Below are 25421 nucleotides of genomic sequence, written 5' to 3'. Positions count from 1 at the left end.
CTTACGAACCTGTGAAATAAACCAGACAGGAACAGGGATACTGCCAGATGATATCACTTAGACATTTTTTTTAATGTTTCTTCAAAGCATTAACTTTATTCTTTTAATTTATTTCTTAATTGGAGGAAAATTGCCTTACAAAGTTGTGTTGGTTTCTGCTATACAATAGCACAAATCAGCCATATTTATACATATATCACCTCCCTCTTTATACATGGGGGTCTTAAAAAGAAAAAAAGTTGAACTCATAGAAGCACAGAATAGCATGGTGGGTGCCAGGGTTGGAATGTGGAGGAAGCAGGACGGTGTGCAGGACCCAAAGGGAAGTCCGTGGGTGAGCAGTGAGCAGGGACTCTGGGGTTCTGTTGACCGTTCACCGCTCTTCCACCCCAAACAGCCCACGCTGCTTCCCCACTGATGAGGATTCATTCTTCATTCCCGCCCAGCCCTCTGCCTCTTTGGCCACATGTCCATCCCACCTGGCGCTGTCTTGGGTGGAGGCCCACTTTACAGGGGCTCACAGTTCCACTGGTTCCACCCATGGGGGATGGCGATGTGATGCAGGTTGTGACTGATTTTCTGCACGATTTTGTTGGCTTTGTCCGTGTGGTTATACACGGGGATGCCGAGCTGGTCCAGAGCCTGGGTGTGGACAGCCAGGATGTGGGAGATGAGCCCGTGGCCACGGTACTTGGGCACCGTGGCCCCCATCCGAATCTCTCCCGTCTGGTCCATCAGGGACCAGGAGGCAGGGGTCCCCTCAGGCCCCAGCAGGCAGAAGGTAGGGAAGGCCTGGATACAGCGCTCGATGAACCTCTGGCTCCTCTTGTTGCCACCAAAATGCCAGAATTTATTCACCAAAGCGGCATGGGTAGGATCCATGGATGAAAGCTTAAACATCTCCTGGTTACTATTGACAAGAAGGAAAAAAAAAAAAACAAACAAAAACTCGTATGTCACACATACTGAGAAGTATTATACATATTATTTGCCCCCAAATGGTCTTCAGATGATGCATTTGAGAGTGCAGGGAAAGGCACAGATTCTGCAACAAGGCTACCCAGATTCATAATTCAAAAGCTGTGTGATTTCAAACAGGAAACATGCTGTCTCTCTGCCTCCTTCCTTTATAAAGTGAGCCTATCAATCGTACCTTCCTCAAAAACTGATAAAAGAGCAATTACACCGTAAGGACCCAGGACTTTTGCCTACCCGCAGTCAGTTCAGTTCAGTCATTCAGTCGTGTCCGACTCTTTGCAATCCCATGAATTGCAGCACGCCAGGCCTCCCTGTCCATCACCAACTCTCGGAGTTCACTCAAACTCACGTTCATCGAGTAGGTGATGCCATCCAAACATCTCATCCTCTGTTGTCCCCTTCTCCTCCTGCCTCCAATCCCTCCCAGCATCAGACTCTTTTCCAATGAGTCAACTCTTCACATGAGGTGGCCAAAGTACTGGAGTTTCAGCTTTAGCATCATTCCTTCCAAAGAAATCCCAGGGCTGATCTCCTTCAGAATGGACTGGTTGGATCTCCTTGCAGTCCAAGGGACTCTCAAGACTCTTCTCCAACACCACAGTTCAAAAGCATCAATTCTTCAGTGCTCAGCTTTCTTCACAGTTCAACTCTCACATCCATACATGACCAGTGGAAAAACCATAGCCTTGACTAGACGGACCTTTGCTGGCAAAATAATGTATCTGCTTTTGAATATACTATCTAGGTTGGTCATAACTTTCCTTCCAAGGAATAAGCGTCTTTTAATTTCATGGCTGCAGTCACCATCTGCAGTGATTTTGGAGCCCAGAAAAATAAAGTCTGACACTGTTTCCACTGTTTCCTCATCTATTTCCCATGAAGCGATGGAAGAAGATGCCATGATCTTCATTTTCTGAATGTTGAGTTTTAAGTCAACTTTTTCACTTTCCTCTTTCACTTTCATCAAGAGGCTTTTGAGTTTCTCTTTACTTTTCTGCTATAAAGGTGGTGTCATCTGCATATCTGAGGTGATTGATATTTCTCCCAGCAATCTTGATTCTAGCTTGTGCTTCTTTCAGCCCAGTGTTTCTCATGATGTACTCTGTGTATAGGTTAAATAAGCAGGGTGACAATATACAGCCTTGACATACTCCTTTTCCTACTTGGAACCAGTCTGTTGTTCCATGTCCAGTTCTAACTGTTGCTTCCTGACCTGCATATAGGTTTCTCAAGAGGTAGGTCAGGTGGTCTGGTATTCCCATCTCTTTCAGAATTTTCCACAGTTTATTGTGACCCACACAGTCAAAGGCTTTGGCATAGTCAATAAAGCAGAAATAGATGTTTTTATGGAACTTTCTTGCTTTTACCATGATCCAGCAGATGTTGACAATTTGATCTCTGGTTCCTCTGCCTTTTCTAAAACCAGCTTGAACATCTGGAAGTTCACGGTTCACGTACTGCTGAAGCCTGGCTTGGAGAATTTTGAGCATTACTTTACTAGCGTGTGAGATGAGTGCAGTTGTGTGGTAGTTTGAGCATTTTTTGGTATTGCCTTTCTTTGGGATTGGAATGAAAACTGACCTTTTCCATTCTGTGGCCACTGCTGAGTTTTCCAAATTTGCTGGCATATTGAGTGCAGCGTTTTCACAGCATCCTCTTTCAGGATTTGAAATAGCTCAACTGGAATTCCATCACCTCCATGAGCTCTGTTCGTAATGATGCTTTCTAAGGCCCACTTGACTTCACATTCCAGGATGTCTGGCTCTAGGTGAGTGATCACACCATTGTGATTATCTTGGTCATGAAGATCTTTTTTGTACAGTTCTTCTGTGTATTCTTGCCACCTCTTCTTAATAGCTTCTGCTTCTGTTAAGTCCATACCATTTCTGTCTTTTATCGAGCTGATCTTTGCATGAAATGTTCCCTTGATATGTCTAATTTTCTTGAAGAGATCTCTAGTCTTTCCCATTCTGTTGTTTTCCTCTATTTCTTTGCATTGATCGCTGAGGCAGCCTTTCTTATCTCTCCTTGCTATTCTTTGGACCTCTGCAATTCAGATGCTTATATCTTTCCTCTTCTCCTTTGTCTTTCGCTTCTCTTCTTTTCACAGCTATCTGTAAGGCCTCCCCAGACAGCCATTTTGCTTCTTTGCATTTCTTTTCCTTAGGGATGGTCTTGATCCCTGTCTCCTGTACAATGTCACGAACCTCCATCCATTGTTCATCAGGCACTCTATCTATCAGATCTAGTCCCTTAAATCTATTTCTCACTTCCACTGTATAATCATACGGGATTTGATTTAGGTCATACCTGAATGGTCTCATGGTTTTCCCCACTTTCTTCAATTTAAGTCTGAATTTGGCAATAAGGAGTTCATGGTCTGAGCCACAGTCTGCTCCTAGTCTTGTTTTTGTTGACTGTATAGAGCTTCTCCATCTTTGGCTGCAAAGAATACTATCAGTGTGATTTTGGTGTTGACCATCTGGTGATGTCCATGTATAGAGTCTTCTCTTGTGTAGTTAGAAGAGAGTGTTATGACCAGTGCATTCTCTTGGCAAAACTCTATTAGCCTTTGCCCTGCTTCATTCCATACTCCAAGGCCAAATTTGCCTGTTACTCCAGTCAGAAGTATCTAAAAGTTAAGTATGGATGCTGTCGGCAAAGCAGCGACTCAGCATTTAATGAGGGAATTGATAAGACCCCATTTTACTGATGAGAAAACTAGGTAAACAGAAAATAGGTGAGTGCCCCAAAGCACATGCTAGCAACTGTGGGTAAAGCCAGAGCTTGGGAACCATGGAATCATAGAATGTTGCTGTCAGAGGGTCCTTGTCCACTATGGGAACTGAAGTCCAGAGAAGTGGTGTGATGTGGAGTGTAGGCAGCCCCAGAAGCACAGAACACTGAGCCTGAAGTCATCTTCAGGGCGTAAAGGGCTTTGGAAAGGGTCTTGAGATGGGGAACTAGGGGATCTGTACTCAAGCCCATCACACCCTTAACTATCCATGTGACCCGAACAAGCTATTTCATCATCCAAGCCTGTTTCTGTCAGGAAAATAGGGATAATATCTCCTATCTTGTCTACCTCCAGGGTGGACAACAGAATCAAATGAGACTATAGATGTGAAGGTGTTTTCAGGTGTAACCTGGATTCGCTCAAATTCAAGCCCATTAAGTCAGCCATGCTGTCTAACCATCTCATCGTCTGCTGCCCCTACACCCCTTCATGAATCACAGCCTTGTCATGGCGAAGGGGCTTACGTAAATCAATAAACCTATGAGCCATGCTGTGCAGAACCAGCCAAAATGAACGGGACATGGCGAAGGTTTCTGATATAACATGATCCACTAGAGAAGGAAATGGCAACCCACTCTAGTATTCTTGCCTGGAGAACTCCATGGGCAGTGATGTATGATACTGTGAGTAAAACGTTTCCATTCATTTTAACACAGAGGACCATAGGACTGGGCATCTCTGAAGAAATGGCATCTGAGAGTATGAATGACAATAAAGAGGCAAGTGTATGAAGATCAGAGGGAAGGACATTGTGGGAAGACGAAGTGCAAATGCAATGGCCCAAAGCCATGTGTGGGTGCATGGGATCGAGTTGTATAAAGAGGGTCAGAGCCGCTGGTGGGAGTGAGGAAGGGCGACAGGATAAAGTCCAAGAGGTGATGAGTTCCAGGTCTTATAGGACCTTGGAAGTTCATAAAGGAGTTTGACTTTGATTTTTTTTTCTTTGGCTCCAAAATCACTACAGATGGTAACTGCAGCCACCAAAAAAAAAAAAAAAATCTTTCTCATTGGAGGAAAAGCTATGACAAACCTAGACAGCATATTAAAAAACAGAGATACCACTTTCCTCACAAAGGTCCATCTAGTCAAGGCTATGGTTTTTCCAGTAGTCGTATATGGATATGAGAGTTGGATTGTAAAGAAAGCTAAGTGCCAAAGAATTGATGCTTTTGAACTGTGGTGTTGGAGAACACTCTTGAGAGTCCCTTGGATTGCAAGGAGATCCAACCAGTCCATCCTAAAGGAAAGCAGTCCTGAATATTCATTGGAAGGACTGATGCTGAAACTCCAATACTTTGGCCACTTAATGTGAGGAGCTGACTCATTGGAAAAGCCTCTGATGCTGGGAAAGATTGAGGGCAGTGGGAGAAGGGGATGACAGAGGATGAAATGGTTAGATAGCATCACCGACTCAATGGACATAAGTTTGAGCAAACTCCTGGAGATGGTGAAGGACAGGGAAGCCTGGCGTGCTGTATGTAGTTTGTGGATTTGCAAAAAGTCAGACACAATTTAGCGACTGAACAACAACAGCAAGCTGAGAATCCTCAGTGGCTCTTCGGCAGGTGAATGGATGTAACCCACATCACACTCTAAAAGCATCGCTCTGGAAATGGATTGCGGGGAGCCAAGAGTGAATATGGGGAGAGAAGTTGGGAGGCTACTGCAATGGTGAAAGAGCATCTTTTTTCAAACTCACATGGCTTTGGGTGGGCCATATCCAACAGGTAAGTTCTTTGTCTCTGGCAGGGAAGGAAGAAGTTTCCTCGCTGTCTCCGGCATCACATAGAGAATGCACTGTGTGTGCTCAACCTTAGCAAATTTGGCGGCTGCAAGACTCTGTATCACCTCATTCAGACTGGACTGTGAACCTAGATAGGGGTAAAGTTAGGGGAGAAGTAACTGCCCTTGTAGATGCTCCTGGAAGCTTCCCAACAGACATGTCCAGGATTGAAAGTCAGCAACTTTGCTTCTGGTGTTGCAAGCGACCGTGTGACCATGGCCTCATCACTGCCTCAACCTGTTTGCTCTTACCCAATACAGAGATAACACTAGAAATACTGTGGAATCGAGGACACGTGGCATTTTAAAAATCGTAGCAAAACTTGGGCTTCCTTGGTAGCCCAGTGGTTAAGAATGCGCCTGCCAATGCAGAGGTCATGGGTTCGGTCCCTGATCCGGGCAGATGCCTTGGAGGGACTAAGCCTGTGTGCTGCAGCTTCTGAAGCCCGCTTTCTTAGAACTTGTGGTCCACAACACGAGGAGCCATGGCAACGAGAAGCCCAACACCGCAATGAAGAGCAGCCCCTACTTGCTGCAACTAGAGAAAGCCTGCGGGCAGCAACAAAGACCCAGCACAGCCAAAATAAATTAAAAAAAAAAATAGTAGCCAACCTTTGACATGCCCTGGTATTGGTCTAATACCACATTTAATCCTTACATTAACCATATGTATTGCATGCATGCTCAGTCATGTGCAACTCTTTGCAACCACATGGACCACAGCCTGCCAGGCTCCTCTGTTCATCGGATTCTCCAGGCAAGATTACTGGAGTGGGTTGCCTCCTCCAGGGGGATCTTCCCAACCCAGGGATCGAACACACATCTCCTGCATCGGCAGGCAGTTTCTTTACCACTGTGTCCCTTGGGAAGCCCAGCCGCAAGTTTCAGGTACTTCTATTATCTTCATTGTTTATATGTGAGGGGACTGAAAAATAGATATGTTACACTACTTGCTCAAGATCACGAAGCAAATAGTAGGCAGAACAGGGACGTCACCCAAGGGAGTCCGATTCCAACACTGACAGGTTTTCCTGTGACTGGGGACGTGCTCTATGGCACAAGGACTTATCATTCCAATTGTGGCTCAGTGGCAAAGAGTCCACCTGCCAGTGCAGGAGACACAAGAGCCGCAGGTTCGATCCCTGGGTCGGGAGGATCCCCTGGAGAAGGAAATGCAACCCGTTCCAATATTCTTGCCTGGAAAATCTCATGGACAGAGGAGCCTGGTGGGCTGCAGTCCCTGAGATTGCAGAGTTGGACACGGTTTAGCAACTAAACAACAAACAATAAGAAGGCCAGAGGGGTAGATCAGCTCTCACACCCAGTCACCCTAAGGGACCTTCAATATGTCTGCAAAACATATCAGGAATCCTCATCTAACAAGAACTTACATTTCTCACATGTTCTTAAAAGAACCCTCTAGTTTGCAATGTTTGAATTCAACTCCACTGAAGAGATGGTGTTAGCTGACACAGGGTGTCACCATCAAGCTGAGTGTCTGGGGTCTAGTAGGAAATACTGATTGTAGGGGATGTACTCAGGATAAAGTGATGCTCCAGGTATAGATATGAGCAGTCCCCTCAGTGGGAAGATCACAGAGCCCTTACATACTTTGGATCTGCAAACGTTGTTTCCAGTTGATGACATCTGATGTGGTAAGGGACTCTTGACAGTTGTTGAGATCCTTGGAATAGATTTGGTAGGTGTTGGTATAATGATCAAAGTCATCTGCCATCTCCTGTGTGGTTGGGTAATATAAATAAACCAAACTGATCATATCCAGTGATTGGAATACTTGTTTGGTATTTCAGTATACAGTGCTATTTTACAAACTAAATATCGCTATTCTTCTTGGTGTGCTATTATCATTTCTGAATCATTTTCACCATATGACTAAGTCAGGGATTTAATGAATGATTCCACTTACAAGTAAGAAAAACTTGATGAAGGTATTTTTCTGTTGCATGACAATTTCAAATCAACCAAACACTTACCAGTTTAGAGTGCATTCTTCAGTGATTTTGCAATCCTCAGGAGAAAGAATGAAATTTTGTTAAAGACAAGCTTCAGTTGCAAGAGTAAATGTTACTCTGTTTCAAAGAGTCTTAGAACAAATGGATTATGAGGACAATATTGAAATGGACACAGGTAACCTTGCATTAGAATTCTCACATGTGATAAAGCTGTACAGAATGAAGACCCAGGATGCCTTAAAAATGTAAACTGCAATGCACTGTTTAAAAAATAATTCATATTTCCAAAAAAGCTAAAACAAAATTTGCTCAAAAATATTGTCTCAAAATTAACAAATAAAAGATGATGAGATTATTTTGAAGCTGAAGGAAGAAATCAAAGAACAACTACCCAACAAGGGAGGAATAGCTGGAAATTGTTGCCCAGAAATGCCCTTCCGATTAATACCATGAACAATCTGTTTTTTAAAGATTGCATTAAAAAGTGAATATTATTCCCTTTTTAGATTTCAATAATTAAAGTATCTTTACTTTTGTATTCTGTTTAATTTGGTACTTAAAAAAAATCACTATACATTTAAATTTTACTTGCAAATAATTCATCAAATGATATTATACAGTTACATATTTTTGATGTGGGAATTTTTATACTTCATTTTCAATATGCTTAGAAAGAAAGTTATGACCAACCTAGATAGCATATTCAAAAGCAGAGACATTACTTTGCCAACAAAGGTCTGTCTAGTCAAGGCTATGGTTTTTCCTGTGGTCATGTATGGATGTGAGAGTTGGATGTGAAGAAGGCTGAGCACCGAAGAATTGATGCTTTTGAACTGTGGTGTGCCTTGGACTGCAAGGAGATCCAACCAGTCCATTCTGAAGGAGATCAGCCCTGGGATTTCTTTGGAAGGAATGATGCTAAAGCTGAAACTCCAGTACTTTGGCCACCTCATGGGAACAGTTGACTCACTGGAAAAGACTCTGATGCTGAGAGGGATTGGGGGCAAGAGGAGAAGGGGACGACAGAGGATGAGATGGCTGGATGGCATTACTGACTCGATGGATGTGAGTCTCAGTGAACTCCGGGAGTTGGTGATGGACAGGGAGGCCTGGCGTGCTGTGATTCACGGGGTCCCAAAGAGTCAGACATGACTGAGCGACTGATCTGATCTGATCTGATAACATATTTATATTTGAAACAGATTAACAACTTAGTCTGATTTTTAAAAGTCTAGTACTGAAAATATATTCTGAAATACAAGCATCATAATCTGTTCTTTTTATTTCCCTAATGTTATCATTGGAGTAGGAAATGGCAACCCACTCCAGCGTTCTTGCCTGGAGAATCCCATGGACAGAGGAGCCTGGTGGGCTGCCATCCATGGGGTCGCAGAGAGTCAGACACGACCGAAGCGGCTTCGCACACAACGTTGTCATATTTACCTTCACACATGTTGGGGTGTTCCTTTCGCTGCTTAGAACGCAACCTCTGTTCTTGTCAACCTGTCAAAAACCTATTATTCTTCAAAATTCCCTTTTGGCAAAACGTCTTCCGTGAAAGCTCTCTGGTCCTTGCCCCGCATCCTGACCTCTGTAGCCTAACCGTCTCTTGGCCAGCGCTACTCCTGTTTCTCCCATACTTATTGTACCTTGTCACACCTTGCTGTATTTGCTTTGCTTGTCTGCTTCCCTCCAGACTCGGAGGTTCTTGAGCACGGGGGCCTGTTCACTGTCACTGCATTTCGTTTCTGTATCCACAGGGTCTACCACATTGCCGGGCACCTGGTGGGCACATAGCGAATACAAACACAGACGCACATTCCTTCTGCCCCTGGCCCCTTACCTGCTCCTGAGGGCGGATAACCACTGTCTTAAAATCAGGCCACTTGTCCACCAGGGCCTTTAGATTGAATGGGTTTCCCTGGTTCATGTGGAAGACGGTCCCGTAAACCTGCCATATCCCGAGAAAGTGAGAGGGTCAGCTTATCAGGAAGGGATGGTGAAGCACCCTGTTTGATCAGGACAAGGCTTACTTCTATGAAATCAGGTTAAGTACCTAATAGGGCCTTTATTTTGGTCTTCAGGTTCTACTTTATTACTCCAAATGGAAATAGACTTTGGGGTCAAACAGTGAGAACATTATATTGTGTGTATGTGTGTTAGTTGCTCAGTCATGTCCAGCTGTTTTTGACCCCATGGACTGTAGCCTGCCAGGCTCCTCTGTCCATGGGATTCTCCAGGCAAGAATACTGGAGTGGGTTTCCATTTCCTTCTCCAGGGGATCTTCCCAACCCAGGAATAGAACCCAGATCTCTGCCTTGAAGGCAGATTCTTTACTATCTGAGCCACCAGGGAAGATAAAAAATTTTATTAGTATATTTTAAAATCCAGATAAATAAAATGAATAAATTAAAATCATCTACTAACACATTGTAGAATTTAGTGTTATATCTTTCCATTTTATTCCATTTATTTACACACACACATAGTTTTCAGGGTTCCCTGATGGCTCAGTCAGGGAAACTAAAGAAACTGCCTTCAACGCAAGAGACCGGGGTTCAATCCCTGGCTCAGGAAAATCCCCTGGAGAAGGGAATGGCAACCCACTCCAGTATTCTTGCCTGGAAAATTCCATGGGCAGAGAAGCCTGGTGGGCTACAGTCCACGAGGTCACAAAGAGTTGGACACGACTGAGTGACTAACACACACACATACAGTTCTTAAACATGAAATCAATTACCTAATACATATTAATTTAACATCTGTTCCCCCCCCCACATACACATACACACTATACTATGAGCTTGTTTCCACATCAATAAACAGAAATCTATATAATCATTTTTAATGGCTGCATAATATCCATTATATGGAAGGACTACTTCAATTTTACTGTCTTAATGCTCATCATTTCAGTGTTTTCTAATCTTTAAGAGTTTACTTTTCAATGAAAATTGCTTTTGCATAAATCTTTGCAAATATGTCTGATATTACAAATTCTAGAAGGGGAATTTCTGGGTCAAACACCAACTGTTGTTTAAATATTTTATTTTTCTTGCACACGTCTCTGAATCACCTTCCATAAAGGTTAAATGAATTCCCATCTATGTAAAAAGTAGAGACAGAGCATGGTGTTAACAACACAAGCTTTGGTGGCCAAGGTCCAAGGGCAACACTTATTGGGCAATTTTTTAAATCTTTGCAACCATCTGTTCAAACATTGGTGCCCTCAAAACATTGAAGAGCCCGAGAAAGAGATTGTCCAAACTGGAATGAGCCACATGGTTGTGGGGAGAGGAAAAACAGCAATCCATACCAGGGTGGACCTTAGGACCTGGATGCATTGAAACAAGATGCCTTAGCAGAAGGCATGGAAGAATGCCAAAGACCAGGGCCGACGGAATGGTGACTATTTCAGGCAAAGGACCACCTCTCACCCTGTGCTTCCCTACTCTTGCCATGAAATGTTCATGTCAGACTAAAGCGAAAGAGGAGGAGGCAAACTTTGACTTTGTCTTTCAAACTTTGACTTTACTGAGTTTTTATAAATTAAATTTCTGCCGTTAGCAGATGCTCAATATAGAAATTAAATGCAGCTTTAAGGAAAATAAAATACATGCTTTTCCACATGACGTTTGGAACCAGTGGCATTTATATACACGTTTCTGTGCCCGTGATAGTGTCATTTAACCGGAACATAGTGACTCAGGCAGCCACTGCAAACGGAAGGGACCGAAGCTACAGGCGAGCTAAACCCACATAGTTTCCTCTGCTTGGGAGATAGGTGGGCAGTCCTTCAGGCTGCAATACCCAGATTTTTCTCTCACCTGAGACTTATTAGCAACTAGTCAATGAGTTTTAGGTCATACATTTGTAACAAGAATAAATTTTACAAATATCCTAGATTTCTGCTTCTGGGGAAAAAGCTATGTCATCAAAGAATCAGGTGAGTAGAGAGGAAAAGAACCTCATTAAAACTGAGGATCTCATATTGAGAGTTACTTTGCCTTACAGTAGAGTTGGGCTAAGACTAGTCATGCAAAGATTTTCTCGAAAAAGTTTGGGATCCACTTAACACAAAAAGTAAATAACAATTCAAACCCCAGACATACAGCATAAAAGAAAACAATTTAACTTGAAAAATTTTCCAAGTAGACTTGGAAAAATTTTCCAGTAAAGATAAAAATAATTCAGGCACCTAACTGATTTAGTTCCTTCCCCTCCTCCTCCTGAAAAAATACTTTTGAGGTTATATTGAATACATGGTGTAGTTCCTGATATTTGGCAAGTGTTGTGGCACCCTACTCCAGTACTCTTGCCTGGAAAATCCCATGGACGGAGGAGCCTGGTAGGCTGCAGTCCATGGGATCAGTAAAAGTCGGACACGACTGAGTGACTTCACTTTCACTTTTCACTTTCATGCATTGGAGAAGGAAATGGCAACCCACTCCAGTGTTCTTGCCTGGAGAATCCCAGGGATGGGGGAGCCTGGTGGGCTGCCGTCTATGAGGTCGCACAGAGTCGGACACGACTGAAGCGACTTGCAGCAGCAGCAGCAGCAGCAAGAAGTATTGGCTATTAATTTTATTATATCTTAGTTAACCCTCCAAACATCTCTGCAAGGTAATGATAACCCTGCTTAGGGCTTCCCTGGTGTTTCAACTGATGAAACATCTGCCTGCAAAGTGGGAGACCTGCGTTTGATCCCTGGGGCGGGAAGATTCCTTGGAGAAGGAAATGGCAACCCACTCCAGTATTCTTGCCTGCAGAATCCCATGGACAGTGGAGGCTGGCAGGCTACAGTCCATGGTCTCAAAGAGTCAGACTCGGCTGAGCGACTCACACACACACAACCCTGTTCAAGGTTGAGGAGTGTCTACCAAGAGTATTTACTTTCTGGTTTTACTCATTTTACATGCAAGAGCACTGAGATTTTTGCAGTGTTACCCAGAAAACAATGAATTTGTGGGATCAAAGCCGTCTGACTCCTGACCTTGTTCCTCTCAAGAGCTGCCTACCCTACCCCTCAGTGTAGCATGCCTCTGGGCTACACTAAGCACCCCTGGCCCAGCCTACACATGACCCCTAAACACAGTGTCAGGGCACCAAGGAGAAGATGCGTTCGGTGCTTTGCCACCCCATGGACTATAGAGCTCATGGGACTCTCCAGGCCAGAATACTCGAGGAGTAGCCGTTCCCTTCTCCAGGGGGTCTTCCCAACCCAGGGATGGAACCCAGGTCTCCTGCACTGCAGGCAGATTCTTTACCAGCTGGTCTACAAGGGAAGCTCCCCCCAAACCCCTGACCAAAAAAGGATATAATACGATGCTATTCCTTTCAGGTTTCCCATCAGCATGATCAGTATAATTAACTCTACTAAATTCTATGTCATATTCATGCTGCCCTGAGAAGTCTGGAGCTGTGATTCATCAATAAAAGGAAAAGCGTTTATTTTCCAGACAAGCCCTGTATGCTAACAGAGTTTATACTTAAGGTTTTTTTGTTGTTGTTGTCTACTGTTTTTGTCTAACTTATAAATTGTATTGATTTTTAATTCCAATTGTCCATTGCTAGTACATGGAAAACCAATTTTTGTATTTTGTATGTTCACCCTAAGGCCTTTGCTAAACCTAATTGTACATCTAGGAGCTTTGGGATTTTGGTAGATTCCTTAAGATTTTTCTCATTAGACAATTATACCAGCTGTGAATAAACACTACTTTATTTTTTTCCAATATGTATTTCTCTTATTTCTTTTTCTTGTCTTATTGTGCTGATTAGTATATCTAGTACCATTCCCACTGGGACTGGTGGGAATGAATATCTTTCCCTTGCTACTGACCTTAGCAAGAATATTAAATCTTTCACTATTTAGTTTATTCTTAGGTATAGATTTTTCCAGTACACGTTTTATCAGGTTGAAGAAATTCCCTCCTATTTCTAGTTTGCTGAGAGTTTTATTTTTATCAGAAACATTACATTCTGTCAAACATTTTTCTGCATCTACTGAGAGAAGATCTATGGCTTTTCTCCAGTCTGTTGATAACAGTGAATTGAACTGATTGATTTCTGAATGTTGAATCTGCCTTGCCTTTCCAAGATGAACTTCCCTTGGTTATGATGTATTATCCTTTTGATATGTTGATGGATTTGACTTGATATTATTTTGTTAATGGATATCTCTGTTCACAAAGAATATTGTTCTGTAGTTTTCATTTTGGTGTCAGGGTAATTCTGGACTCATAAAATGATTTGGGAAGTGTTTTCTCCTCTGCTCTATTCTGCAAGGGTTTTTGTGGAAGTGATATTTTTTCCTTACGTGTGTGGTAGAAATTGCCACTGACAATATCTGAGCATGGAATTTTCTTTGTTGGAAGGTTTTAAACTACAAAGTCAATTTCTCCAATGGATAGAGGGCAATTCAGGTTGCATATTTCTTCTTCAGTGACCTTTGGTAATTCATGCTTTTCACAGAATATACAAATTGAAATGTATGGACTTAGTATTGAAAATTGTTTTCACTGGAAGTGCCAAGTCTTAACTATTGGACTGCCAGAGAAGTCCCTAGACTGTTATTCTTTTTTAGTATAAGCACTTAATGCTATCTGTTTCTCAGTTACCAACTGCTTTAGTTGCATTCCAAAGCTTTTCATATATTGTATTTTTGTTTTCATTCAACTAAAATGTTTTCTAATTTTCCTTGTAAATTTAAACATGACTTATTTAGAAGTGTGTTGTATACTTTTAGAAATTCAGGTATTTTCTAGATATCTTTCAGGGCTTTTTTTTTTTTTAGTTTAATTCTATATTGTTCAAGAACATACTTGCTATATTTCAATTCTTCTAAAATTTTAAAAAATATGGTCTATTTTGCTAAACATTCCATGTGCACTTGAAAATAGTATGTACCCTGCCATGGCTGTGGAAAGTATTCTATAAATGGCAATTTATTCAAGCTGGTTCATAGTATTTCATATACAATAAGTTCACATATGTATTTATAGGTTTTCTGCCTTTTCTACAAATCACTGAGCGAGAAGTGCTGAGCTCTTCATGCCTGTGTGCTTCCCAATTTCTTCTTTCAGGGTTCTCAGTTTCTGTCTCGTGTCCTTTGAGCCTCTGTTCCCAGGTTTATGCATTTCAGGTTTTCTTACATCTTCTTGGTGAATTGATTCCTGTATCATAATAGTGGCAGTCTTTATCTCTAGTAATAGCCTACTCCCTTTGTAATATATATTATTGCAAGAAAAACACTTCCACTTCTCTAAGGTACAAGATCATTCCTTAAACACAATTTCTGTCTCATTCAAAGTTAAACATAATCCTTGGGGTTTGACAAAAAACAGAATTTGACCAATTATTAATTACAAAGAAGAACCATAATGGATAGCTCTTCACCAGGCACTTGATTGTTTGCTAAGAATAAACATTGACTTTGCCAATTCTGGGAAAAAAAAAAAAAAAAAACTTCCAGAGTTACATAACATGAGCTGAAGGGCACGAGGGAAAGGTTTGGCGTCATCACACAACAAAGATCACAATGGGTTCAAATCATAGCCCTGCCACTCACCGCTGGCATGATCTTGGTCAAGTCATATGACTGAGCCTGCCTTTCCCCTTTGGTTCTACAGACATGACATAGCTGTCTTGCAGATAGGTGAGGTAAACCAAACGAGCAGCCAGATGGGTGAGCTTGGCACAGAGTAGTGCTCAGGGTTTCCTTGTTCTCTTTCCCACCTTCCCTCAAGCCATCCCTAGCCCTTTTCCCCTTAAGAATGCTCCACTCTCACCTTTAAGGACTCAGGGAGACTCTTCCTCAAGGATTTCTCTAACATCTGCAGCAGTTGTGGGCCTTGTAAATGGAACATCTTGGCAGGTCCCTTAACCTAAGAGAGGATCGACAGACAAGGAATGAGAAGTGCTGGAAGACACACAAAGATGCCCAAGTCCCTGTTTCCTGGGAAACAGCAATGGTTAAAAAGCAAAACAGAACAAAAAACCCGCCACTCCCTTCATGTTTCTGAGTGTCTTCCTGCAAGGAATTGCCCTTCTCCCATTGGGCTTAAGACTCATCATAACCGTCATGTTGTCTGTGACAAGGCTACTAATCCTTCAAACTCCCCCTCTTCAACAGCTCATAGAAGTCAACATAAAAAAAACTTCAAACAAACCAAAAGCCAAACAACCCCATTAAAAGGGCATAAGAACTGGATTCTTTCTGTTTACTCTCCTTTCCTCCATGGTTAGGTGGATGGTTTATCCCAGCTTAACAATCGCAACAAAGTGTTCTAACAGCTTAACAAAGGTTATTGGCTTGACAAAACATTAATCCGTCTTCTCTCCTGCACAGAGTCCTCTGGCTGTGATCCACCCTCAGCTCAAGCCAACACTGGCATTCAGAATGATCCTCCATGAAACTTTGCTGACTCCTTTCCATGAAATAACCCCTTTCTGCCTGGCCTTTCAGATGTTTGTAGATCTTACCATCTGAGAGTTCTTCTGTTGAAATAATACCCTCTTCCTATTTCAGCACTCCTTTTCCCTCTTGAAATAATCCTTTCAAATAAAGTCTCTCCTTACCAAAGTCTGGCTTTGATTTTTTATTTAATGCTTTTTTGGTATGGTTTCATTATATTTTAAATAGACTTTTGTGACTAGACTGGAAACCTAAGTATTGCTTTATTCATCTATGAGTCATTCACTTATTCAATCACTCAGTAAGTGTTAATATTTATTGAGAACTTAATGTATTCAACAAATGAGGTGTCACCTAAGCTAGGCTGAACTACATTTCCCAGAATTCCCTTCCCTTTATGTTTCCACTTAGGGCGGACCACAGAGATTCTCTGGTAGCTCAGCTGATAGAGAATCTGTCTGCAATGCAGGAGACCCCAGTTTGATTCCTGGGTTGGGAAGATTCCCTGGAGAAGGGATAGACTACCCACTCTAGTATTCTTGGGCATCCCTGGTGGCTCAGTTGGTAACAAATCCACCTGCAATGCGGGAGACCTGGGTTCAATCCCTGGGTTGGGAAGATCCTCTGGAGGAAGGCATGGCAACCCAGTCCAGTATTCTTGGCTGGAGAATCCCCATAGACAGAGGTGCCTGGCAGACTACAGTCCATGGGGTCACAAAGAGTTGGACACGACTGAGTGACTAAGCACAGCACAGCATGGAGAGACTCCTATGGAAAACCTGGGTGCTGTTGTTCAGTTGCTCAGTTGTGTCCGACTCTTTGTGACCCAGTGGACTGCAGTACGCCAGGTTTCCCTGTCCCTTACTATCTCCTGGAGTTTGGTCAAACTCATGTCCATTGAGTCGGTGATGCCATCCAATCATCTCATCCTCTGTTGCCTCCTTCTCCTCCTGCCCTCAATATTTCCCAGTGGAAAACCCGGAGAGCAAAATTAAAGCAGCGGGCATTTTGCAGCTAACTTCAGGGATTCCCAGGTGGCTCAGTGATAAAGAATCCACCTGCTAATGCAGGAGACTCAGGAGATGTTGGTTCGATCCCTGGGTCAGGAAGATCCCTTGGAGGAGGAAATAGCAACTACTCCAGTATTTCTGCAGGAAAATCCCATGGACAGAGGAGCCTGGCAGGTTGCACAAAGTTGGACATGGCACAGTAACTCAAAATATAAGGTAGTAGCTGGGCTGGAAGTGCTTCTCTCTCCCCTGGGTCTACCTTCAGCCTGTCTGTCACCTGGGACAGGGGAATATTAACCCCTTAATGGTTTGCAAATGTTTTCTCCTATTCTATAGATTGTTCATTTTGTTGATTCTTTTGCTGTACAGAAATTTTTAGTTTGATATAGCCCCACGTGTTTATTCTCTGCTTTCAATACTTGAGCTTTTGTTGCCATATCCAAAAAAATCATTGCCAAGACCATGGTCAAGTTCCCCTCCCACCCCATACCATGTTTTCTTCTAGGAGTTTTATGATTTCAGGTCTTAATACATTTAAGCCTTTAATCCATTCTAGGTTAATTTTTTGAAGTGGTCTTTGTATCTTGATTGTAGTTGCTGTGGGCAGTCACTGAGGCTGGTAGGAATCACTTAAGTCCTGTAAATATATGTTTTCTTTACTATAAAGTGAAGTGTGCTAGTCTCCTCTGTTGTCCTTCTTTTCCACACAGGACCACAGAATATTTCTTTAACTCAGTATCTGGTTTAACAACTCTGGACTGTTTTCATTTTATTTAGGCCCTAATACCAGAAGACCTTCAAAATCCAGCTTTTGTTCCCGTTTCAAAGTCTTACTCAAATTTCCCTTTTCTATTGACTCCCTTTAGTTCCTCAATCCAAACGGAACAGATCACTCTCTTTTCTGTACCCCCCAAAGATTATGTACACATTTCAATCAAAACTTGTTACAGCCCTCTAGCTTATCAGTCCTCTGGGCAGGATCTTAAATCATTTATTCTATTATTCTCAATGTTTATTACACTGTTGGGCACACAGCAAGAACTCAGTGTTTATTGATTTAATGTATGACATGCTTGCATAAACACAATCATCTCTTTAGTCACTCTGGGATTACTAAGGGAAAAGACTCATTCTTTCATTCAACAGGTGTCAGTAGAAGAACCAACTACATTCTGGGCTTGGGCATTCCTACCAGATGTTTCTTTGAAAAAAAGGCTCAGACTAGAATAGAAGTACCTGTGCCATATCTTGGAAAATATCAAGACAGTAGAAGTGTATCATTTCTAAACATTAATCAGACATCGCATGTGTGCTGAGTTGCTTCAGTTGTGTCCAACTCTTGCAATCCTTATGGACTGTAGCCCACCAGGCTCCTCTGTCCATGGGATTCTCTAAGCAAGAATACTGGAGTGGGTTGCCATGCCCTCCCCCAGGGGATCTTCCTGACCCAGGGATTGAACTCCTGTCTCTTATGTCTCCTGCATTAGCAAGAGGGCTCTTTATCATTCATGCCACCTGGGAAGCCCATTCAGACATTAGCTAGGAGCATTTCACAAAAAGACTGCATGAGAATAAGAAAAGTTGAATTTGATGCCAGATTACTGGGATAGAATACTAAAGTTCTGACAAGTACATTTGGGAAAACTTTTTGCACTTGCATATATGCACACACACACACACACACACACACACACAAAATGAACACAAATGTAATGTTCAATAACTGCAGTTGACTAAAACTGAGGAGATTCATTTTAGGGGGTGCCAGCCTTGATAACATCCAAAGCCCTGGGAAGCACAGTGTGAAACCTTTGACAAATCCATTCCAGTACTGGGAATTTATCCAAAGAAAACAGTTCAAATGAAGAAAAAGACTCTGAAAAAGTTTGAAAGCAATACAATATTAACTCACAGGCATGTACAGGACACAATCTCAGTGTCCTGCTATACATATAATTCATGTAAATATGACCTATCATTCTTTTACTACTCTAAAACCCATTTTAACATGAAGGTTATATGTTGCCATGTGAGAAAGTCTTCAAGATGAACATGAAAAGGAGGGACATGACACTGCAAAAATAACTAGAGGCCTTTTTGTGTGCATATTTACATAAATCACAGGTGATAAAAATTTAGAAGGAAACACCAAATTATATAGGAGCATTATAACTGAGATTTTAAAAATTACATTTCTTTTTTATGGTTTTAAATTAATATTAATCTCATCTGGATTGTAGTCTGTTGACTACAGTCTACCTCGTCTTTTGGAAACTTTAAGAAGGACACTTAATTTCCCTGGCCATCATTTATCCAAGGGGGGAAAAAATCTGACTACCATATGTTTCTAGGGAATTGAATAAGATCATGTTTGCATATTATGTCTGCAAACTGTTCCATAAATATCACCCAAACCCACATACTTCTTCCCAGAAGCTGTTACCTTTTCTGGCACACCAGCCATTAACAGGAAGTTTCCAAATCACGCCACATTTAGGTACCAATTCAGAACAAAAGCCTGTCCTTATCCAGGGAAACGTTCTTACAGAATCAGGACACTACCCCATACATGGTACATGCCTGATGCCGATTTCTCAAAGGGAACTACTTCCTTTTCGCCTGGCATAACTCTCAGCACTCAGAAATTCTTTATCCGCATCCAACAGCAGCGTTTTGGTTCATCCGCTTCAGTGAGGAGACAGGGGCCGAGGCGTCTCAGAGCAGTGATCCTCCTTGGCTCTTACCTGTGACACTGTCTTCCCACTCAGTCTCTGCGGAGATCCCCCCCCAGAAACAAGAGGCAGAAGATCATTCCAGAAGATGACACGTATCTTCTGGCTACTGTGGTCTTGAAAAGTGTGCCTATTGGTCTGATCCCCAACCTGCTGAGCTGAGAGTCTTAACTGAACCCACGTACCAAGCTGCGCTTCAGCGGCTGGGTGTGGGGAGTCCCTCCTCCCAGGTCCCGTGTTTGGCAGAGTGCCCCCCTGAGGCTCATTTTTTTCCAGAGGTCTGAGCTGCTTTCTGATCCCAGAGGTCCTTCCAATCCCCCCAGTCCTCAGCAACTCTGAACTGTGAGATCCTGGAGGCAGGATTTCTACAGGCAACGCCTGGTGCGCTCCAGCCGTTTTCATGAATACCTGCGGCAAAAGCAAGAGACGGCCACTGTTTGAACTTGATGTAGAGAATCAGAGCTCTTTTTTTAACCATAAGAAATTACTAACTTGGAAAGACTTAAAGGGCCTAGAAAGTACCCCACCCCCCACCCTCACCTTTAGGATAAGTTCGGTAAACCTCAAACGGAATAAACAGAAGGAGAACCACTCCCCAGACATATCATAATTAAACGATTAAAAATCCCGGATAGACAGAGAACCTTAAAGGAAGCCACAGGAAAAGCACGTTTGACACGTAAGGGAACATAGGTGCAAACAGTGGCTGGCTTTCAGAGGTGCACGAGGTCGGGAAGACAGTAGTGTCAGTGAGTCCAGTCTTATACTGCTTGCAGCTCCGTAGTCTAGTAAAGGAACGGTGACTATTCAAAGGCCTGGCAAGGAACGGTGACTTTTCAAAGGCCGGCAGGCCAAAACGACAGCTGGCTTGCGTCCCAGAGAACCGTCTTGGCTGAGTTAGAACTCAAGCTTCTTTACTACTTAAAGGGGAGGGATTAAAATAAAACATTTCCTAGTTTGGGTCAGCCTCTGGATGGGACTTGTTCATGTCTTCCTTCCTTCAGTGATTCACAGGTGGGTCTGGTCAGGATGTTTCCTGTGAGCTTAACAAAAGTATTTTAGCTTGATGCTCCTTATCTGGGAGGCAGAGATAATAGGGAATTATGCAAATTATACTTAATGCCCATCTCTCATTCCCAGAGATACAATTGAAGCTTAAAGGTAGTACTGCTTTAGTGAGTAACTTGTAATAGAATACAAAGGTTCTTCCCTTGTAGGTTTCTGCACTGTCAATGTTCATTCCACAAACTTGTGGGGAAAAGGATTAAGACCACTGAAAAGTTGTTGTTGAATCACGCGAATACACCGGGATTCCTGGCCCCCGGAGGAGAAGAATTCAATCTGGGGCCAGAGACGAGGCTTGATTGCTCAGAGCTTTTGTGTAATAAAGTTTTATTAAAGTATAAAGGAGATAGAGCAAGCTTCTGACATAGGCATCAGAAAGGGGCAGAAAGAGTACCCGCTTGCTGGTGTTAGCAATGAAGTTATATACTCCAAAGAATGTCTGGAGGTTGTAAAGACCTCATCAGACCTACTCCCATAATTTACATTTTAAGATAACACTGTCCTCAGGCAAGATACATCCTAGTAAAGACCAGGTCTACTCCCATAATTTACACTTTAAGATAACAGAAGGTTGAATCCAAAGACTGTCCTTAGGCAGGATACATTATTGTTATATAATCCTAAGGAATGTGGAGAAAGAAAAAAAGTTTGTCCTTTCTTCCTCCTTGAGAATTCCAGACCTCTCTCTCCTTGGGGACCCCTAGACATCCTATCAACCTGCCTAGGAACTGACTCTCTCATTCCCCCCTTTTCTTTTAGGAGAATTATGTTGCCTAGGAAAAAGGGGCATCGTTCTCGTTCCATAACTACTTCCGAGCTCGGAATATCCATTAGCTTTTGGCATATGAGTAAAATCATTTTCCCAATCCTCTCCAGGATACTTCCCACTTCGTTGTAATCCAGATTTTGCTAGCTTTTCAGTCTTTGGGTTATTTTTTTTGACAAATCTCACACCTTTTGATAATATCCTTTAAAGTTTTCATTACATTTTTACCTTCAAACAAACGAGAAACCATCTGGTAAGTACTCTCGGCACCCAAATGAAAACTCTGATGTAAACCCTTAAGAATTTTCCACTGAGCATTTTCAGGAATTATTAATCGTCCATCCTTGGACTGTAACCATCCTTTATCAGTAATCTTTGCTCCTCGTTTCTCACATCTTTCTAATTCTTTCTCAGTATATTGTGGTTTTTCCTGTTCCACAGGACCTGTCCAGATCAAAGGCGTCTGTAGTGAAGGGGTTTCGTAAAGTGCCACTTTTCTGGCTTGACAGTCAGCCAGCTGATTACCTTTGGCTATTTTACTCCCATCCCTGCTGTGCCCTTTGCAGTGCATAACAGCTACTTCTTTAGGACAATATATAGCAGTTAAAAGTCTCTCGATCTCTCTGAAATGCTTAATAGGTTCTCCTGTTGCTGTTTTAAACTGTCTCTCCTTCCACATTGCAGCATGAGCATGTAAAGTCAAATAAGCATACTTAGAATCTGTGTAGATATTTACCCGCTGCCCTTTGCTTAACTTTAGAGCTCGGGTCAGGGCCACAGGCTCCGCTAACTGAGCACTGGTTCCCTGGGGGAGAGATTTTGCTTCCAAAACCTGTTCAGCAGTCACCACGGCGTAACCTGCTTTATGCTTTCCATCCTGAACAAAAGAACTGCCATCTGTAAATATTTCCATGTCAGGATTGGCTAATGGGGTATCCTTTAGATCCTCCAGAGCTGCATAGTTTAAAGTTAGGAATTGAGAACAATCGTGATCAGGTGTTTCATTTTCCTTCTCAGGAAGGAAAGTGGCAGGATTTAAATTTCCACAAACTTTAAGCTTAGTTACTGGTCCTTCTAACAACAATGACTGATACTTAAGAAGCCTACTGTCTGTCATCCAAATATTAACCTTAGAATTTAAGATTCCACTCACATCATGAGAAGTCAGTACAGTAAGCTTTCATCCATTAATTATTTTTAAAGCTTCAGGTGCTAATAAAGCCGCTGCCCCAATTACTCTTAGGCGGTGGGCCACCCACGTGAAATTACATCTAATTCTCTGCTTAGATAAGCAACAGGTTGCTGGTGAGGCCCTCGGGGTTGTGTCAAAACTCCCAATGCCACACCTTTTCTATCAGTGACAAACAAATTAAATTCTGACCCTGTGGGCAAGCTCAGAGCTGGAGCTTGCAGGAGAGCAGTCTGAAGAATCTTAAAAGCCTTTTGAGTTTCTGGAGACCAAACCAGTTTGTCGGTTTGGGCCTGCTGAGTTTCAGCTATAAGTTTATATAAAGGCCGGGCAAATTCCACATAACCTGGAATCCAAATGTGACAGTAACCTGTGATTCCCCAAAATCCACTCAATTGTCTTAAAGTCATAGGTAGGGGATGATTTAGTATAGGTTTAATTGTCTCAAGGCCGATGGCCCTAGTCCCTTCTGATATGATTAGGCCCAGATATCTAACCGATTGTTGACAAAGCTGAGCCTTTTCTCTTGATGCCTTGTAACCACAGCCTGCCAGAAAGTTTAAGAAATCTTCTGAGGCTTGCGAACAAGCTTCCTTTGTCTCAGCACAGAGCAAAATATCACCTACATACTGTAACACCACCGCTTCAGAGCTATTAAAGTTTTGTAGATCCCGTGACAAACTTTGTCTGAATAAGTGAGGACTGTCACGAAATTCCTGGGGCAAAACTGTCCAGGTTAACTGAGAAGCTGGCTGTGTAGGGTCTTCAAAGGCAAATAGAAATTAACTTTCTTCCGCCAAAGGCACTGAATAGAAGGCATCCTTTAAATCAATTACTGAGAAATATTTGGCCCGTTCAGGAATTTCAGACAATAGAGTATAAGGATTAGGCACCACGGGGTGTAAAGGAACTACAGCCTCATTTATTATTCGTAAATCTTGAACTAGTCTCCATTTACCATTCGATTTCTTTATACCCAAAATAGGAGTGTTGCAAGGACTGTTACAGGGAATTAATAGTCCCTGCTCCTTTAAATTTTCGATGATGGGTTCTAACCCTTCCTTAACTTCAGGTTTCAGTGGATACTGCTTCTTATGTGGAAATACGGGTGGGTCTTTGAGCTTAACAACTACAGGAATAGCATTTTGTGCTCGACCCACAGATTTTCCATCAGCCCATACTCTAGGATTTACATTTTGTTCAACCAAAGGGAGAGAAAGGGAGGGCTCCATATTCATGAAAACAGAGGCATGGACCTTGCTCAGTATATCCCTTCCCAAAAGGGGTGAGGGAGATTTTGGCACGATGAGAAACTCGTGTGAAAACAGCACAGAATCCCAGTTGCAAGATAAAGAATAACTGAAATAATACCTTTTGGCTCGTCCAGACTGTCCCATTACGGAAGCGGATCGGGAAGAAAGTGGGCCAGGGGCTTCAGTAAGCACAGAATAAGTTGCCCCAGTATCTAAAAGGAAATCGATGGATTGGCCTCCCACAATTATTAATACCCAGGGTTCCTCAGGTGTTATTAGGACGGGAGCTTGTGTGGGGACCCCCGGGGCGCCTTCAGTCCTGATTGTCTTGAGAGTCCGACCCTGGAGACCTACGCTTCTGGGGGCAGTCTCTCTTCCAGTGTGGTCCTTTGCAGACCTGACATGGAGCCGGGGGCGGCTTAGATGCCTGAGGGCAATCCCGCTTGAGGCGCCCCTCCTTTCCACAGTAATAGCAAGCCCATCCCTTTTCACCTGGGCCCCTCTGGGCATTTTTCTCAGGCTGTTTAAGAACGTTTTTCATGGCTATGGCGAAGGCTTCAGCCTTTTCCTTTGTAATTTTTTTGCCTTTCTTTCTTTTCCTCATATTCCCTATCATAATAGACTGTCTGAGCCAGTTGTAACAGAGTATCTAAAGACTGATTTGGTCCATACGCCTGTTTTAATAGCTTACGGCGGATATCTAGAGCCTACTGAGTGAGAAATCTATTCTTTAAGATCACTTTTCCCTCTTCACTTTCAGGATCAATCTCAGTGAATCTGCGAAGGCCTTCTCTCAGTCTATCTAGGAATTTACCAGGAGCTTCCTTCTCCTCCTGTTCCATATCTGCCAATTTGCCATAGTTTAAAGGCTTAGAACACGCCTGCCTAAGTCCTTCAAGAATACATCTAACAAAATGACTCTGATCCCATCTTCCTTTAGCTGTGTTGTAGTCCCAGTCTGGTTCTATAGTTGGGACCGCCTGATTCCCAGTGGGGAGGGCTGCTATCTTGTTCTCCCTCTTCCCTACTGATTCATTACCAAGCCATTCATCTCCATAAGCAACTGCTTTTCCCAAAACTCGAGTCTTTGACTTGGGAGTCAGCGTTTGTCCCAAGATATACATCACATCCTTCCAAGTGAGGTCATAAAGCAGAGTAACACCTTTAAAAGCTCTAATATATTTTTCTGGGTCATCTAAATAGTCTCCCAGATCCTCCTTGATTCTTTGTATTTCTTGATAAGAAAAAGGCTTATTAACTCTCACAGACTGATTATTTCTCCCGGTGGGTGTTTCATAAAGAGGCAACAGCATGTGTGGCTGTTCCTCAGTCTCTCTGGCTGCTCTGCGCATATGATCCCAGGGATAGATTGGAGAAACCTGTTTTTCCTCTTCTCTTTGTCTCCTGTCTTCCATCTCATCTCTTACTTCCATGGTCTGAGTTTCTACTGAAACCAGAGT

The 25421-nt window shown here is 42.6% G+C and overlaps 1 protein-coding gene across 4 annotated transcripts; it reads right to left on the bottom strand.

Annotated features, from left to right (window-relative positions):
- Positions 1 to 38: 38 nt before the first annotated feature.
- Positions 39 to 20573, bottom strand: LOC123329683 (glycine N-phenylacetyltransferase). 4 transcript variants are annotated; one of them, XM_045162902.1, is made up of 7 exons: positions 20333 to 20569; positions 19874 to 20096; positions 15321 to 15416; positions 9374 to 9481; positions 7169 to 7295; positions 5475 to 5646; positions 39 to 910 (listed from the first exon to the last, which is right to left on the bottom strand). In XM_045162902.1, exons 2-7 carry the CDS (start codon positions 19952 to 19954, stop codon positions 508 to 510), a joined length of 987 nt encoding a protein of 328 aa, XP_045018837.1. In that variant the 5' UTR covers positions 19955 to 20096; positions 20333 to 20569; the 3' UTR covers positions 39 to 507. The 4 variants fall into 4 exon arrangements, with proteins under 4 accessions (XP_045018837.1, XP_045018840.1, XP_045018838.1 ...); XM_045162905.1 differs by lacking the exon at positions 9374 to 9481 and having other exon boundaries at positions 20333 to 20573; XM_045162903.1 differs by lacking the exons at positions 19874 to 20096; positions 20333 to 20569 and adding an exon at positions 19701 to 19865.
- Positions 20574 to 25421: the final 4848 nt, after the last annotated feature.

This window comes from Bubalus bubalis, chromosome 16 (assembly GCF_019923935.1).
Source record: "Bubalus bubalis isolate 160015118507 breed Murrah chromosome 16, NDDB_SH_1, whole genome shotgun sequence".
Taxonomy (NCBI): Eukaryota; Metazoa; Chordata; class Mammalia; order Artiodactyla; family Bovidae; genus Bubalus; species Bubalus bubalis.
Note: the sequence above shows the minus strand (reverse complement) of the source record. Positions and strands in the feature narration are given on the sequence as shown.